Source organism: Diadema setosum, chromosome 18, assembly GCF_964275005.1.
Source record: "Diadema setosum chromosome 18, eeDiaSeto1, whole genome shotgun sequence".
NCBI lineage: Eukaryota > Metazoa > Echinodermata > Echinoidea > Diadematoida > Diadematidae > Diadema > Diadema setosum.
This window is the reverse complement of record NC_092702.1, coordinates 32,401,705-32,420,056: the sequence shown is the minus strand read 5'-3', so window position 1 is coordinate 32,420,056 and position 18,352 is coordinate 32,401,705. Positions and strand designations below refer to the sequence as shown.

The following is an 18,352-nucleotide window of genomic DNA, read 5'->3' as shown; positions in this document are numbered from 1 at the left end:
ACCGCTTCCAGAATTATAACGTGAACAATGCGCGTGCATCGTGTTACATAACATTCGTGTGAGAGCTATGATACAGACAAAATGGCAATATATAATATAATGTTAAATATAATCTAGCAAAAATGCACGATGTTTTGAAAAAAAAGTTGTTCCCACCGACATTTTTTAAGCCATCACTGGAAATAACATTTAAGATATACAAAACAAAACCAGGAAAATACCCAACATAGCATTTTTCACAGTGCAAGGTGTTCATTAGTCTTTGGCAATAATTATGTCGATATCCCACGTAAACCCAGCAGAAACAACATACCATAACCTACGGTGGCAAGCAACAGTTTGAAGTACGACAGTCTGTAAGGTAATGATCGAAATAAAATTGCCTAGAATATGAACCTTCCGGAATTGCATAATTCCAAGCGTTTTCGAGAAATCGCGATAATTATCAGCCAGAACTACACAACCTGCAAATTTAAAAAGATAATGAATACATCACCATTCAAACTTTTCATTGCCTCTAAAAGCACAAATCTTTGCTAATAGTACTTTACTTTTCAGTTGATGTGCGTGAAAATAAACGTTATCCTTCGTATCGGATTTTTACCCAGCGACACCGAAAGGGATTGTACTGGCTAAATCAACAACCAAAAGCTTAATATCTTATGCTATTTTGGTGCAAAGGTCAAATGAAGAGTTGTGATGGGTGACACAAAGTCACCCTCTAAGATCCGCGCGTGTGAATGCGACCAATAATGGCATACTATTTGGAGAAAATTATTGGAAATTATAAGATTCCACGATGTTTTCATTTTACTTTCAATTTTAACCAGCTCTGGCCATCCTGTCTGGGTCTGCTCTCTTTGCCAAAGCCAACTTTCACATTAAGCAAAGTGTGGAATTTTAGTTTGAATCACTGTAGGCGAATCATGCAAATTGATTTTTTTTTCTTGTGGCCAGCATTGCAACCAGTCGTGATTGTGCTGGGCACCGAGTTCATACTAATACTTTACGGAATTAGCAAACAGCTTGTAATGATGTGCGATGAATACAATTATAATCATCTGTATGTACAAGGAGCACCACACAGTGGCATTATAATAAAGAAATTGAAAAAATGCCGAACTTTCGCAAGAGTGTTTTTTGCTTTATTCGAATAGATCCGAAGCTTCATGGATGGGTAAGTGAACTTGTCCTCTCAAACTTCACCACTCCTGCATACGTAATTAACTGGCTTTTTTTTGGGGGGGGGGGGGGCTGTGGCGTTCCTCTCGCCTACCTGTTCAAGTTAAATGTGCTTCCCCCTACTCATGAAGTGGAATTTATTATGCGGGTAACACATAAGTTTGGGATTCCAAAGGGCTGTTGTTTTCGTTGTTTTTCATCATTTAAGTGATGGCAACTAGCTTTACCTGATGTAGCCCCTACACCCTTATCAACCCCAGGCATTCTCCCTCGCTTCCCCTCTTTTGCATGTCTGTAGCTCCCCCATTCGTATCAAACCCCTTCCCATGCAGCTTCCCCTCTCTCTTTTCTCCTCCTCCGCCACCTCCTCCTCCTCCTCGTTCCCCCTTCTCAGGGGTTATCTTCCCCCCTTGGCGCCCTAGTTACGAGTGTGGATCTTCATGTGCCGGCTGAGGTTGCCGGACTGCGAGAAACTCTGCTGGCACACGGAACAGCGGTAGGGTTTCTGGCCGGTGTGGATGCGTCGGTGTTTCGTCAGGGTCGAGTTATCGGAGAACGAAATTGAGCAGGTGGGACATTTGTACGGCCGCTCCCCGGAGTGAGTGCGCATGTGCGTCTTCAGCGATGAGCTCTGTAGGTGGGGCAGGACAAACTGAAGATCAGAGTGGGGGAAAGGGGTTTACAAGGGCATGAATGACCAAGACTCTCTCACAATAGGGACGCCCAGGAGCATCACTACTAATGACGTAATATAGTTATAAAGTTTATGACAATTTTAACGATCATAATCATAACAATTATGAAGATAACAATAATACCTTTTTATACTTGTTTGAATTTTGGTGTGATTATAAAATTTCTCACAATATCGTTTTTGTTTTTGGTTTTGGTTTTTTGTTGTTTTTTTTTTGCTGAAACATACTCGTAGTGCATGGAAGGCATTTGCGGTGTCGTGTGTCAGGATCTTCATGTTAAAAAATCGTTGCCACAAAAAACATACCAACCTGTGAGAAGTGCTTCCCGCACAATTTGCAGCTGAATGGCTTTTCGCCGCTGTGCACCCTGACGTGCGTAGTGAGATTCGCCGCCTGGAAGAATGTTTTCCCGCACAGGTCGCACAGGTAGGACTTTTTCCCGATGTGCGTTTTGATGTGCGTCTTCAGCGAGGTCGGCCGCGAGAACGTCTTCTCGCAGAAATTGCAGTGGTGCATGGCTCCCTTAGCGTCAATCCGCTGGGACGGTTTATTCGCGATGTCGCTGCCCTGGTACCCGACGCCTCGCGACAACGGCGGCAACGGCACCCTGCCGCCGTCATTGTCCGTCGAAGACGCTCTTCTGGTCATTTCTGGCAGAGAAGTAGTCGATGAAGCCGGCGCGGAGCCAGTCAGATGCGTCTGCTCGTAGGCATCCGGTACACTGTGGATGGAGTAACATTTTGAACAGAAACAACGATTTGTGCCAGCAGTTTAACTATAAAGGCATTTTTTAAACGAGTTCAAGACATTTTTACAAGAATTTGGAATCACACGACTAGAAGTTGATGTTCTATAAGCTTAAGCGAATGTCATGGATTATCAAAGTCTGATTTTTTCTAAGAAATAGCACAACTGTACGAATTTCATTACCTGTAATGATAGAAGCCTGTCCGTCTGGAGTGTTTTAACGCTATGCTTAACGATGAATTCATTTTATTCGAGTAAATTGATATGTGAAGTATAATCATGTAGGTCCACGGTATGATGAAATACTTCAATAATCAAAGACAGAAATCTGCTTGTCGGTAAGAGATTGTTTTACCACGTTCTGCTAAATAGAGTGTTGTAAATAGTGCAGAACTGGCCTCACGTTTGACATCTACGATAACCCCATTTCCCCTGCACTTTTGTTTTTCGATCATGCCCAAAAAGCTGGTGTTAAAAAACATGGAGGCGACTTGTTGAAACTCGCCTAAGCTGTAAGATCCCTCTTTAAATCGACTCAAACATTTATAGCAAGTCACTCTTTTCGCCTTCCCGTCCTGAACAAGGTGCTTGTCGGCAGCTTTAGCAGGTCTTAGAAAGCGAGTTTTCAAAAGTTGCCTTCTCAATTTGTTGCGCTGAAGAAGGTACCTAACATTCCAAAGCATGTTTAAACATGTCGCCTAATCACAGTGCCAAGGCAAACTGAAGAAGACATATTCTTGCTTCTATGCCTGAACAAGATGCCTTGGATTGTTTCAACAAGTCTCCTCCTTGTTTGTTACTAAAGTCTCATTGGCTGCTGTTTCTGTTGTATTCTTTATCATTATCATTGTCGTTGGAAAGAAGAGACTAACCACTGAGTCAGCGAACTGGACCCAGTGGGCACCAGCCGCTCCAGTGAGGATGAGTGCCTGGCTCCAGGAATAGCCCCACCGGTGTAGCCTGCTCCTAAAACGTGGAACTGAGAGCGCCCGGGCACACTGTCGTATCCATAAAACAGGCGCTGTTAGAAAAAAAAAGTAAAGATGGCAATAAAACACTTGTTAGCTTTTATACTTCTTGTCTGTATGTACTATATAGATATCTAGATACTAGTAGATGCTTTTATACAATTGTCTAATAGTATGATTGTCCGAAATTGTGGAGAAAATCCGTGACGAGTGAATTTGATGAAACCATTAAAAGTTGTTGGACTCTGTAATAAACGACTATAATGTATTGCAATCTCTTTATTTCATCACGAGAATTATGTGTCTGTGCAGTCGACGTTGTGTAAACTTTGTTCCTTTTTTTAACAACAGTGCTAGAAGAGGGCGACGTGTCAGTGTTATTATCCATCATCTCTCAAAGTATTCACTAACAGACCTGGGTCAAGAGAGACACTATCGATAAAACTGCTTGGCCAAGAAGGAATGAATCGAGCGGCATACGGAGCTTGGACATTCTTTTAAAAATCTGCAACTTTGTAAACTACTCTGCTGTTGTCCCATTTTCCTTAAAAAAAACAATAAAAAATAAAAAATTGATACCAATTATTGCAAATGACCGCTGCCAAGCACCGCACGCGGATCACCACCACAATTTAACTTTTTTTTTTCTGAGATAGATTGCATTTTCCTGAGGACCATGGTAACAAATCTCTTGGTCCAACACCTGCAGAACCATCAGTGATGTACACCAGATGAGATATTCACACGTTCACAGAAGGAAGTAAAGGAAGAAGAGGATTACGAAGAGGAGAAAGTAGAGGTGTAGGAAAAGTAGAAAAGCAAGAAAAAGAGAATGTTCTGAACTCTTGCCTTGCACATTCGTGATGCATCAATACGTCAAAAGTAAGAGTGCACTCTGAAAATTAAAGCTTGGCAATTGTAACGTAACTATTAGAAGCATCGTTATTTCAAACGCTAGTGGTTTAAAATTGGCAATTCAGTAAAGAGAATATAGCTAGTTCTTCCCCCTTAATGGTGATGGAAAGAAAGAGTAGAAACAGATGTTAGTAGAAAAGTCTATGTGATTTACATGTGCTGAGTCGTGGTGGAGATCCGAGGTGATTTGCGCTTTTCCACACGTTTCGTTCGCGCCAGGCATGGGCAAAAGCTCCCTCATTCTGTTGGGCTGAAGGGCGTGGTTGGACTTCGTCGGCGCCACGGCCGCAACGAGGCTCGGTGCTGACGACGTGTGGTGCCGGTGGACGGGTACCGAAGTCTGCTCGAGTGAATACAGCGTGCTGGCTACCTCGGAGTAACTTAGCTCCTTCAGCGATCCGATTGTGCGTTGTTCGCAAACAAGACTATTTAATCCCATGGATCTACAGCGAAGAAAGCAGATAGTGGTTGATTTAGTTTGCAAAATGCCGATGAAAAATGAAATATATAATGATACTACGAGAATGAACTGCATTCAACTTTAAATTCTTCCTTGTAGCTGTTTGACAAAATTACCCTTCATCGACGAACATTAATTCTGACTATTCAATTTGTAATAATCCATTACTCGGTGGGATTCAAACCCATGTCCTCCTGATTACCAGACAGGCACCATATCCTGGTCCCCATTTCATTAAAAAAAAAATCAAACTCTTGCTGGAATGATAATTGTCATGTTAATGACAAGAATCCAGCTTCCTGGTTGGCTGTTTTTATGGGAAGTTGGCATTCCAGCAAGAGTCGCCATCCTAATATCTTTTATGAAATGGGCCCAGAACTAGACTTCCGAGCTTCCACTCAATAGTTTATCTTGTTTACAAAATTCTAGTGTAGGCCTAATGAGATAACGGAGAAACAAACACAGGAAAAATTTCACCGTAATGTACAATAGTTTGTCTCGGCATAAACACTTATGTATAGTTCTGTATACATAAGAGTTGAGCTATGGTCATAATGCGAGAAATATGATGGGGCCTGCGTAAAAGCGTAATTTTAACACACACACACACACACACACGCACACAAACACAAACACACAAACACAAACATAAATTATACCAAACCATTACAACTGGAGACAAAGTTTCCACTTCACAAACACATAGAACAGATGAAGAAATACTTTTAGTAGAGGCAACATGACGTACATCAATTCTTTTTTAAAGAAACAGTCATATTCACGTCACAAATGATGTTCGTTGTTCCGAAGGTTCTTTACTTCGAAAATCGAATGTGGTTTGTTATTCGAAGATTGATCATTACAAAACACACAAATTCGTTATGCGTAGGTGATTGGTAAACCGAAAATGAAAAGTATTTGTTTATTCCGAGCATGTGTGGCGTTATCCCGAAGGTTCGTTAATCGGCTTCTTTACATGTGTGTGTGCGCGCGTATTTTCTTTTTTTTCTTTGGGCAATAATTATAACTCTACGAGTTTGAATAGGTTTGAAGACTTGCAAAATCTAACACTTTTAACAGTTGTTATAATAAATACGTGATGACAATGTAGTGAGAAACAGACATTTTACAATAGTGATTAATTGACGCTGACAAAAAAAAAAATATGCTAAGACATTTTCTTTCACAGAAAAGAAGAAAACACTGATCTACGATTTTTAACACTACAGAAGTCACAGACATGGTTGTCTGCACTGATCTGGGAGGTGATTACGGAATGCAGACATTGACATATAGACATAAAAATACTAATTGTATTCACAGTATTTCACGCTTGAAGCAAATTTGGGGCATTTGTAACATTTCCAAGCAAATTGTGCTGGTGTTCATAACGGGTTTCCTTTGTGTTTTGTGTACATCTGAAATCATGATCAAGTCCTCCGCTTTCATTCACAAAGTAAAATTATTGTTTCATTAACTTGCTTTAAGACATAATCGTGTAACAACAATGAGAGCCAGTTAAGAGCTGTCCCGGCGTCAAGCTCGTGCAGATAATGCAAGCATGAATGTAAGCCGGTTAAGCACATCATGAAGGTTTAATCTTTTGAAGACACTTACCCATATCCCCTGTCCAGCGTGCCGGTACTGGACCGAACGGAGTCGAAATCTGACGGTATTTCTCCACAACTGCCAAGCTTTATGGACCCCAGGGAGTCAGATGACATGTTCAAATATGAACTGAAGCGGTCACAGCTGCCGTAGAGACTGAGACCAGTGCTTGGCATGCTCAGGCTTAACGACCGGCAAAGATCTGGCGTCGATGTAGCGGACCCCCACGGCTCCAGCGGACATGTCTTCTGTTGTTGGAACGCGCCGGGCCTGCTAGGGCTTGGAGAACTTTCCCACTGGTTCGCTACTGTGCGGAGCTCGGGGAACTCGGGGGACGACAACTGCTGGTAGGAGCTAGGGGGCGATGCCGAGTGGGACGGTGAAGACGCGTGCTTGTCGTTCGATGAGTTGGTGACATCGAAGTAGGTCGGCGGCATGGGGCCGAAGTCGCTAAAATGGTACAGGTAGCCATTGCCCATGGGCGGCGGCTGGTAGTGTTCGTTAAAGGGAACGCTCGGAAGTGGGTGGACAATGGCTGTTTCGCTCTCGCCCATCTAGAAATCAGGCCCCCCAAAAGTGGCAAAGTTACGGAAATTGTTGTCAGAAATAGATAGTATTAATGCAGAATTGCAAACATACGAAATGTTTTACAACTACAAGTGTTCATTAAGTCCGGCAAAGATTTAAATGATTTTGCGTCGAACCGATCATTTTCCCTGTTATTCGTGATAGCTGAGCCGAGGGTTAATTCATGTATTTATTTTTTTTAATTAATTTATTGGTTTTGCTGACGAAATAACAAGACAGGATAATACGACACATAATGTCATCAAGAATTTGATACCAATGACACATTTAGTACCAGTTATCTTTGTTTAATGCGGCTAGAAAAAAAAAATCACTGTAGCATCATCTAAACTATACAAAATGTTTTGATTAAGCTTGAATCTCGAACTTTTTGCTGGCCAAAATGATATTATGAAACTAATATCAGGCTGATGAAGATAATAAGGACGTGGATGATATAGCAAAACATCTGTTTAAAAAACGTATAGATGCCAACATACATTGCTTCTGCTGCTACGAGACGCACTTTTAGACAACGGCTGATTCGACTGCTTCTAGTAAAATTTCCATTGAATCACATGTGTAATTTAGATTTCAGTGGCGGATCCAGTGGGCAGGGGCGCTAAAATAAAAGAAATACTGAGAAAAAATGAACGGGAGCGTGCGCGCCTCCACTTTAATTTCTTTATTTTCGATTCTAGTGGCACCAGAAAATTGTGCTTTAAGCCTTTTTTTTTCTTGTCGACCGATGAAACCCGGAGGTGTGGGAAAAAGAAATTGGTATTATCCACAGTTATTTCTTTTAACACCACTGCTGTCTGCTCTGCCACTGTCTTTTTTTCTTTTAACCTGCTCCAGAACTCGTGATGATAAAAAGAATCGAGTATTTCTTTTCTCTTTGACTTATTTCAATTAATCTGTTTCCTTTGTCCGTTGCACTTTTTTATTCTTTTGTTTGCTTATATCGTCTTGCAACAATAGTAAATATGTACGCTATTAATACAAAGAAAACGAGCGTGATAAACATGCGTACATAGTGTATATCAAATAACATGGAGATTAATCTCACCTTCGTCTATGTCGAATGAGATGCACAAAGTGAAGAGACCTTGTTGTTTTCAAAAGATGCGTTTAAATTTCACTTCGTCAACAGTGACAGTCCACGCGTAAGTCCAGGGTTTGAGTTGTCCGAGTTGACTCTCTCCGAATCCACACAGTCAACTCTATCCACATACGACTGTCATTATAAGATACGGCGAAACTCGAACACACTCCTTCTTTGCCTAGTGCTCTTCCTTGTCTTTTATTCGTCAGAACATCATAAATTCTAATAAAAACAACGATGAAAAGAACAGCTCATCGTTTCATTGGCTGAGGAGTGACCGTGACGTCAGAACTGGCACGCGAACGAAGAAATTTGCGTGTGTCACCCGATAGTACGTGGCTGATCTCTTTCGATCATACGCATGAGTAGTCAGAGAACTTGACTAAAGGAAAAAGAAGTTGATTTGTGCCACCTACTCTTCTTATTTGATGATTAATGATCTCGTAATGAGCAACAGAACTAAGTGATGATTAACGGTGAGAAGAAATGGCGATAGATAGAAAGAGAAAGAGAGATTAAATATGTAGAAAATGAGGGCGAGGGGTGTGCAGACAGGGAGAGAGAGAGCAAAAGTGGACAGAAAAGAGAGAAGCAGGGTAGAGGTTAGGGACTATTGGAGGTGTATCTCGTCAGGTCGCGAGCAGATCCTAGTGGCGTAATTTCACAGAAGTTTGAACAAGAACAAACAAACAAATAAAAAGTTTCAACGTTTGGTTCTGACTTTGTAGGAGATACATTGTATAGCCTTACACGACCGTGGTGTTTTTTTTTTGTTTTTTTTTTTTTTTTTGTTTTTTTTTATAGCTGATGGGATTAGTTTACTAGCTTGTTGAAGCAAATGTGAAGTGCCACTTTTTCTTTTGGTACGTCTATCCACGTAATACTCGAGGCATAGAGGCGCAAAACTTGTCATAGTCTCATACACACTTGATAGACATGAGCACTATCATTAAGGCTAATAAAACGGTATATTTTCACTTTGGTGACATGTAGCAAAACCGATGTGGAATCCTGAAGTGGTGATACTGATGACCGAGGGAAACACTTAAAGGTAGGGAATCGCATTTGCATGCCTTAAATGAAGAGTAGTATAAATACAGTGGTATGTTGAAGAGAGTAAAAGTACTGATAGTGGAAGGTAACATTTAGTACATTTTTATTGACCGTTAGATTTTGAATTGATTTTTTTTCGGGGCTCACCGTAAATTCCAGTACATTGCTAGGCTACCTTTGCAGACCCATGCACTGCATGTGTGTCCATCATGTATATTTTGTGAAGAAAGTTCATCAAAACTTACAAACATTTCTATATACACACTTGCCACACACTCTATTATGCTATTACATCAGCTCTTATACTTTTAGATTTGTGTTTATAGATAATAAAAAAAATACAGAAGACTGCAACAAAAAGGCTTAAGTGTGGCTGACACACAGAACTACTGAGTAGTTGAGTTTTGTGCATTATTCAAATTGTAGATAACTGTTGACTTCCAAATTTCTCAGCAGTGGCCTAAACAAGTCCCCTGAGGTTCATATTTAATTTTTTTGCTGCATTTTGGGAGGTCTGTAAAAGGTATCCCCTACCTTTAACCTTGAATAATGTTAACTAGGAAGCAAACAGTGGATAATGCTCATGTAAGCTTCTTTTTCACTCTTTTTCCCCTTGAGGATGAAATTTTTGGATGAAATTAAAGAACATTTTGGCCAATAATATTGACACACAATCGCATCATGTAAGAAGCTCTCTTCCCTTTGCCGGTGCGAGCTGATCACTTCAAGTCGATTTACTGCAATTTCAATGTATATAATTATAATTCTGGCAAGAGAAGAAATGGGTTGTAACATAGACCACTATTTGCTGCAAGCTTTCGTTACCTTAACTGATGTGTTACCTTACCACAGAAAGAAGATTTACTCATTTCCCCCTCCTTTTTTTGATAAATTGCTCTTAAATCTGTCCCTCATTTTACCTGTGGATAATTATGCTCTTCCATTTTCTTCCATATGGAATAAAAATAGAGTGGAAATGATTATTACTGGGCTTTTCTGATAAAACTAAAGGAAATATTATAAGCTTCTGTTGGTATTTCCTTGATCTCATATACAGTCAATTGGTCTCTAACATTGTCTATGACTGCTGGGGTTAAAGAACTAAAAATGTCAAAATCAGACAGGAGATATTGTTGTCAAGTGGGTTCTTAAGCGAGCTTACTCTTACAGAACGTTTCAGGCACAAATGACAGGTGTATAACGTCCATGCGGTTTTGTCAGATATCCTACTGAGTGTTTTCGCCCCCGTTGTCTAAAATCTACTGACAAGAATTGAAGAATGTCGCTCTTCTGAATGGCGCAAATGACACGACGCTCAGACAACCCAGTTAGTGCGAATAAAGCCGTCCATTTCTTAAAAGCCTGATCAGTCCGCAATGTTTTGCCTCTGCCAATTTCCCTCCGTCTTTCAAAAAATGAAAGAGAAGTCAAAGAGACGGTTGTTAAAACTCTAGACCATGTTCCTTCGCTGATCCACCGCGAAGTGGAGGGGAGATTAGGGGCCAAAGTCAACGGGTGGGGGTCGACCCTCCATCTAATCCCGTGTGGCAATCGGATTATTTAAATGCGAACAATACACCAAAATGTATGGAGGGAGGAAAGTTTGAAGCGCAGTTTCACTTCCTACAGCAGCTGGTCACTTCAAGCTAGGAAATGACCAAGAGACACACGATGACAAGTCAATTGATCCTGACGGACATTTTGCCATCATATGACGAGTCGAGATCACACGTGGCAAGCACATGAATTGTTCTGCAGTCTCAGTCTTACGTTATATTGATGCTAAATAGAATATTTTCGCATGATATCAACCCGTTTGAAGTTCTACCTGATTTGGGGGAATCTTGTCCTGTATGTCTTATTAATAAATCTCCCATCAGGGCGAGGTTGCATGCTGGCATGAAATGCAGCATCAAAAATTGTTTTTATTTTTTTTTTCGATAAAGGGATAGACAGACCACTAGCTTGCATTTTAATGGAAGTTCAAACAATGTGTTGTGTTTGATGTAACAGATATGAACACCATTTGTGCTGATTTGTGTGTTTTTGTGTGTGTGTGTGTTTTGCGTTTGTGTGTGATTGTTTAAAGCGTGGAATCGTACCCATGGTGACTGATGTGGATATTTTTGCTGTTGTTTGTGGTGATGTTTCCGTCCTGCCTTAATTGGTATGGGGCAAGTTTGGCGGAGAATTTTCCAGAATCCATATGTGTTTCATATTTTATCTACGTTGTTATTGAAAAGTTTATCAAAGTGTATAAAAATAATGCGATGTGAAACTTTCGACGAAAATAATTCGTTTCTTTTTTCCAAACACGAAATAAATGAATATACTATCAACAATGCGAAACACGAAGTGAATATTATATAAAAATATTTGTTTTAAAAAAGTTACATTTGACAAGAGCGACGGTGTGAAGCAATGCGCAATTTCAGAATTGTTTTTTATGACGTCAAAATTGTTTTGTTAGAAATTGATACATTTCACAGAGTAACAATATGAGCGGTGCGCAATGTCAGAATTGCTTTGTGGCGTCACAATCGTCTTTTAGAAATTGTTGCATTTTACAGAGTGACAGTACGGCGTAGTACGCAATTTCAGAATTGCTTTGTGACATCATTTTGCAAATATAGCTGTAGTATACTACTATATTCACTTCCCTTTGGTCTTTTTTTACCATATATCATGCATAATATTGTATATTTCTGTATATTTTCTTTTTTTTTCTTTTCATCTATCGTATTTCACTCTTACCCGTTTTACTTTGTTATAGTTGTTTTGTATATTTAAAAAGTTATTTGCAACTCTGCATTATTAAATCGATAATGTGATAAATGTTTTTTACATTGGACTTCGATACCCAGAGTATGGGTTGTTGAGTAAAATAAACTTTCAAACTTTCAACTCAGCAGGCTATTTGCAACAATGTCGTCATAGAAGTGACGTCATTTTGCAAATACTACTTTATGGAGTGTCAAATATGCAAGCTAAGTTTGAGACATAGCTGAAAATACCTTTAATCACGTGAAGCTCTTTCAACCAATCACTAGAGGATAATACATGTTTGATCCAAAATATTCTACCAGTGCTCGTAAACAGGGATTACCGTATACATGTATACCCAAGAGATGTGCGAAGGGTAGAAATATGTTAAGTCTTCTTCTTTTTTTAGGGGGAAGGGTAATAAACGAATAGAAGCATATCTACAAGGTATAATGCTTCATATTTATGGTCTAACAGAATTCCGCCAGCGGGTAGAGGTGGCATTCTAGACCAAACGTGTATGGTGAAGAGGAAGACCGCCTTCTTTTTAAGTTTTAAGACGTCCTTAAATAGAGTGAACGACAATCTGGATCCGATAAGGCCTGATAATCGCTTGGGATAAGCCCTGATTAAGCCGGATATTGAAAAAAAAAATATACATATATAAACATTGTTGTTGTTGTTGCAAGCAAACGGATGAATGACATCGCGCGAATTTGTTTTGACAGTCAATCTTCGCTCATTGTTCGTCCTCGTCGGGGGGCGGCCCCAACCCAAGTGCGCTCTCACCTCCCCGCCTGGTCGCGCGACATGGACGAGCGACCGACAATGGTCGTCGCGTGGCGTGCCGTGAGTGGATTACGTACCGCACAGGATGGCGGCATTGTATTCTAGCAGCTCCCTTAGACCGACTAAGAGGGTAACGAATCTGGCACTCAAGTGGGTGCGTCTCAACAAATTCATTAGACTTTGTAAGTGTTTAAGCATGTCAAGGGGGAGAAAAGAAATCAAGGGGACGCAGACAAATGAACGTAAAATAGACAGTAACAATACCTAGACTGAGCAGTCTCGATATATCAACGACAAGGAAGACAGGAGGGGGAGGGATACAGTGTTATGTTATTTTTTGTTGTTTAACAAGCAACTCGGACGAGGTATGACAGATATAGCTGAATGTTGAGAGTTTTAGTTGTACTGCTGCTGGGATGACTAAAGTGGCCACCCGCAGGGACAGTTTTCATGTCAGCCTAGTACCAAAGTGAATAAAGGCAACTTCTTGCAACGCAATAAAGAACAAGACGATGATAAAGAAGAGAAAAGATGGCACGTAGAGTTTTGAATAACCACTCGCGTGACAAACTCCTATCTATTCATCATACTGTTTAAAGGGATGGTATAGTTTTGGATGAGACGGGAATTCAGATTTTAAAAACCTTTTCTGAAATATTAAATGAGAATAGAATTCTGAGAGGAATTCAAAACTTATTTGATGAAAATGATTATTGCTTTCGAAATGGCTGAGATATCCAAATATAAACTAAAACATGGTGGTTCTAATAAAAGATGGGCCCCACCTTTTATTAGGACCTCTTTGTTTGATTTTTATATTTAAGCCATTTCAAAACCAATTTTCATCTAATAAACTTTGAATTCCTCTTAACACTGCATGCTCTTCAATATTTCATAAGAGGTTTTTCATTATCTCACAGAAAATGTTGGAAACCTGAAGCCCCATCTCAACCAAAACTATCATTCCTTTAACGCGATTGCGTGGAAGTGTCTGGGCGTTGGGGAGTGTTTGCGTTGTTTTTAGTGTGCGCGTTTAAAGGTAAAATTTTGGGGGTAATTCTTTTTAGGGGTGTCAGGAGTGAGCAAGGGAAATGTTTTTGAAAACATTTTTCAAGTTGGTTTGTTTATCTGCGTTCTTCTACTGTCCTGTAGCTTGCAGATACGTAAACAGACGTGCTGAATTTGGAAAATAGACCAGTTTGTAGAGTGTGGTTGATAATATTGACTATTCAGTATACTGGGGTATATACTAGTAGCCGACTTGAAAAGCAAGCTCTAGAAGGGAAAAAATCCATCATGATTATTGTTGGAAGCATGATGAAAAGTAACATTGTATGTAAGTATGATGTCAACAGTCAAAATTATTGTAAACTACTCAACGAATAAAAGATGAAACTTTGGATTTTTTGTGTTCATTGTATTTTTTGTGTTCATTTTATGTTACACTTTGCATACTTTGTGACTTTTTCACTTTTCTTTTCTTTTTTTGCGTTCGTTTGTAATGTTTATGGTTATTTGCATTCTCTTCATTGTATGATTTCTATGTTTTGTTATCATTTCACGGCCTTGCTGAAAAACAGCTTTTAGCTGACAGCAAGCTTTTTACCGTGGTTACATTAATAAACTCAAACTCAAACTAAAAAAAAAAAGAAACTCTTCAGAAAGGGGGTAATGTTCTTTCTAGCAAAGGTCTTTGACTTATTTTTTTGTGTGTGTGCGTGTGTATATATTATGTTTTTTTTTATTTTTTTTATTTATGCAGCTGTTGAAGGTGACAGTATAGTCAACGCACTGCATTTGCTCGAAATATGTTCATTGTCTTCTCGTTTTTTCCTTCATTTTTCTTTCTTTCTTGTCCAAATTACAACAGACGACGATTTCTGTGGCTCTCCTTGGAAGCCATATGATAATTACGAGGATTCTCGGTCATCCAGCCCGCAATTACCAGCACGTGGAGCCGGTTTCGAGAGGTCCCCAATCAGAACTCCTACAAGTTCTTTCTCTTAATCCACATCTCTCCCTACCCCCCCCCCCGCCCCTCACACACACCCACACCCACTCACACACAACACACACACTATGAGTGTGTGCGCGGGCAGTGTGTTGGTATCACCTACCCAGATGGATAGCTCGCTGGACTGTACATCCCTCATTCTATCTTTCTATTATTTTTGTTGTTGTCGTCGCGCTAAACTGGGAGAGGGTGGAATAATTTGGCTGTGCGAGACTCTTATACATGTATCAATTTTCTCTCACACACAGTAATCAACGTTTGGAACAAAGTCATTACAAACACGAAAACCCTATCCGCACCTGCTATATTGTTCCTGATCGTGGTTCATCTCGTGGAGTCTGCATAATAAAAAGCCCTTTTCACAATAATGGTCAGCGACCGTTTGCGACCTTTGATTTTGGTCGCACGACAGGCTGCAACAGACCTCAAGCGCCATCGGTATAATCAGGTCACAGAAAGACATTCACAAACGCAACAGCTGTGGAACAACTAAAGCGATCGGGAGAGGCCGTTGCACGAGTAAGTCGCATATATGCTCGTATGTACTCGAGCGAGTGGTCGTACGTGCACATGTGGGTGTTGCACGAGTGATTGCGAGTGGCTTGACGCCAATCACAATAGTTGCACGACCGATCGCATGGTCGTGCGAGTGGACGTGGGACCATGCGATCGCTCGTGCGATGGAATTAGACTGATGCTAGTGTTCATGCGAGTGTTCTTGCGAGTGGTGTGGAGCATGAAAAAACCCTCAACCACAAGTGAGCCCCCCCCCCCCCCACAAAAAAAAAAAAAGTTGCAGCCAGTTGCAAGCTCGTCGCAGACCAATAGTGAAAAGGTCTTAAGAAGACCCCTCCCTATCGTGGTGCAACGCAAATGCATAAGGTTCTAAAGGTATCCCCGCATTTGCCTTTATCATTATTATTATTACTATTATTATTATTAGTAGTAGTAGTAGTAGTAGTAGTAGTAGTAGTAGTAGTATCATTATTATTATTATTATTATCATTATCATCATCATCCATGCCATGACTGTAAAAAGGTTAAAATAAGGGAATAATGAGAGAAGCCATATGCAGGTCTATTTTCTCAGAGGGTGAATATGATGCTGCCAGCTTCGGACGGGTGCACGTCACGAGACCGACACCCATGAGTCATACAGCCCATGAGTTCGACACTGAGCAAACAAGGTCCACGAGACCGACACATAAAACCCCGTGTTGTAGGAACCCTACCCGTCGAACTCGTGGGCTGTCTTTACCTAGTGTCGGTCTCGTGGGCTTTATTTGCCTAGTGTCGAATTCGTGGGCTGTAGGCGCGATGACTCAGTGTCGGTCTTGCGGGATGACCCCCTTCAGACTCGCTAACCAAGAAGGTAGCCTACTAGCCTAGCGGGCCTACCTCTTTGCTTTAACCACCTGTTCCGTTCTTTCTGTTCGTGCGAAATTGCACAGAAAGTCAACGTATCGAACAACGAACATTCCATCGGCACTGTACATCGGCTGAACGCACGATGAGCACTAGTCTAGCGGGCGACGTATTTTTAGCCTAAATCAGTGATTGGCAGTCAATAGAGGGCGCGACGATGTGGAAGTCAAGTTGACTAAAAATACGTCTAGTAAGAAACCTCCGAATAGAGGCGTGGAACCGGGTGTGGCATGACAGTTGTCAGTCGTCAACTCTCGAAGTTTTATTGGCTGAGCATCGGATGTCAATCAAAACACGTCGCAGAGCCCGAAGAAATGCTAGTCTACTCTCCTAGGTATACTACAGATAATCTTTCAATAAAAATACAGTTTGCCTGTCTCTTTCAGCTTACTACAGTATTTTTTCACTCTTCTCCATTCTTTTTAAGGTTTATTACATTTTACTTTACTTCAAATAGAAAAGAATGATGGTAATCAGTGCAACTGACTTCAGTTGTAAATCTATGAGGGTTTTGCACGTGGAAACTACGCCCAAATTACTGCCGAATGCAACCTTCAATTATTGGAGTAAAGTCTACTTGATATATACTTTAATTGTACGTTTCGGAAATGTATCTGATATCATTACTCCCCTCTATCATTTTTAACCTTGAGTTACCATATATTTTTGCATCAAACTTTGTAAGATATTTGCTTAACATCAATAAAGCTGCCGTCAAGACATTAATCTCTATATCGGAGCACCGTAGACTTTAAACAGGCATTTTCTGTCGTGTTCACGCGTGATCATACTGTCACGGAAGAACACGTCCGCGGTACATGGGCGTCCAAGGGGAAAACAAAGAGGAGCTGCGACACAAAAAGATTCCTGCAAAGCCAAAGACACAGGTGAACTATGGTGCATCCTTTGCAATCATAAAATTACGAGATGCCATCTACGTGGTGCTGGCAACAAGTAATGATAAACCGATTCAATCTGAATCAAATTTTATTACAATGCATATGAGGACATATTTGTGGCCATTCTGTATGCATATTATGTATTGCTAAATTGAGTATCATCAACAAGCTAACAACTGTGGTAAAATACACATACAAACACGCACGCACACACACACATACACACACACACACACACACGCACAAGACGTATTACGCAACTGAGGCACAACACGCAAGATTTGTGTCCATGTCCAAATCGCTAGAAGTGACACGTATGGCTCTGCTAAAGAGTCTTGTACGATTTTCGCCTGGAAGATCTCGTTTAGAGGTAAGGCGTGGTTGGTAAAATAACATTCACATGATTCGACCTGTCACAAATAAATTATACTCGTATTTTCTGACAAGATTTCAGAAATGATTATGTTCCTTCGTGTCCTTCCTGGGATGCATCAATTCAAGGATCGTTAATCTGATAATAAAATCAGATTCATTATTTAGAAAATTAAATATTCTTCTTTTAGTTACAAAATACGTTGATGTGACACCAATAATAAAAGGTTGAATATTATGCATTAAAAATTGAACGAAAACACGCACACGTATTCATGCCTACACACGTGCACACACACGCATTGACACACACAAAGACAAGTATAATGACAAAGATACACAAACTAAAAAGGTCAAAAATAAAGCACTCGTGTATGTGCTGATAATCCCCTTTGAAATACGGCCCAAATCATAGATTAGCCCCTTCCCACTCTCATAACTCAAATGCATCAGACATGCAGATGTAAACCAAGGATGACAGAAAAAGGCAGCAACGGTGACGAAATTAAATCAGCCCACAATGTGCTTATCTAATGCCTCAACTTATTTTGCACTTTGCTTAGAGTAGCAAGCTTCTGAATGTGCTTTATCAAGACGTTTTGTCCAAGACACACTTGCTTTGGATTGCAGGGGTCAAATACCTCAAATAAGGGGTGACGAAAGAAGGCGGCAACGGTATCGAAATCGATTCAGCCACAATATTCTTAAATAATCCATCAACTCGTAATTCAGCATTGCTGAGAGTTGCATGCTTCTCAACGAGCCAAATCAAGACATCTTATCCAAGAGA

The 18,352-nt window shown here is 40.4% G+C and overlaps 1 protein-coding gene across 1 annotated transcript; it reads right to left on the bottom strand.

Moving 5' to 3' along the window:
* Nucleotides 1-1,600: 1,600 nt before the first annotated feature.
* Nucleotides 1,601-7,129, bottom strand: LOC140241459 (uncharacterized). Its single transcript, XM_072321187.1, has 5 exons — nt 6,585-7,129; nt 4,662-4,950; nt 3,497-3,645; nt 2,187-2,598; nt 1,601-1,813 (listed from the first exon to the last, which is right to left on the bottom strand). The coding sequence occupies exons 1-5, from the start codon at nt 7,127-7,129 to the stop codon at nt 1,601-1,603; spliced, it is 1,608 nt and encodes a 535-aa protein (XP_072177288.1).
* Nucleotides 7,130-18,352: the final 11,223 nt, after the last annotated feature.

Bases quoted from the DNA above. Each gene is read 5' to 3' on its own strand.
- LOC140241459 (XM_072321187.1), bottom strand. From the start codon at position 7,129: ATGGGCGAGAGCGAAACAGCCATTGTCCACCCACTTCCGAGCGTTCCC. The intron at 3,646-4,661 runs GTAAATCACATA...TTTTTCTAACAG, and splicing joins TCCACCACGACTCAGCACAT to CGCCTGTTTTATGGATACGA. The intron at 2,599-3,496 runs GTTAGTCTCTTC...CTCCATCCACAG, and splicing joins TCCAGTTCGCTGACTCAGTG to TGTACCGGATGCCTACGAGC.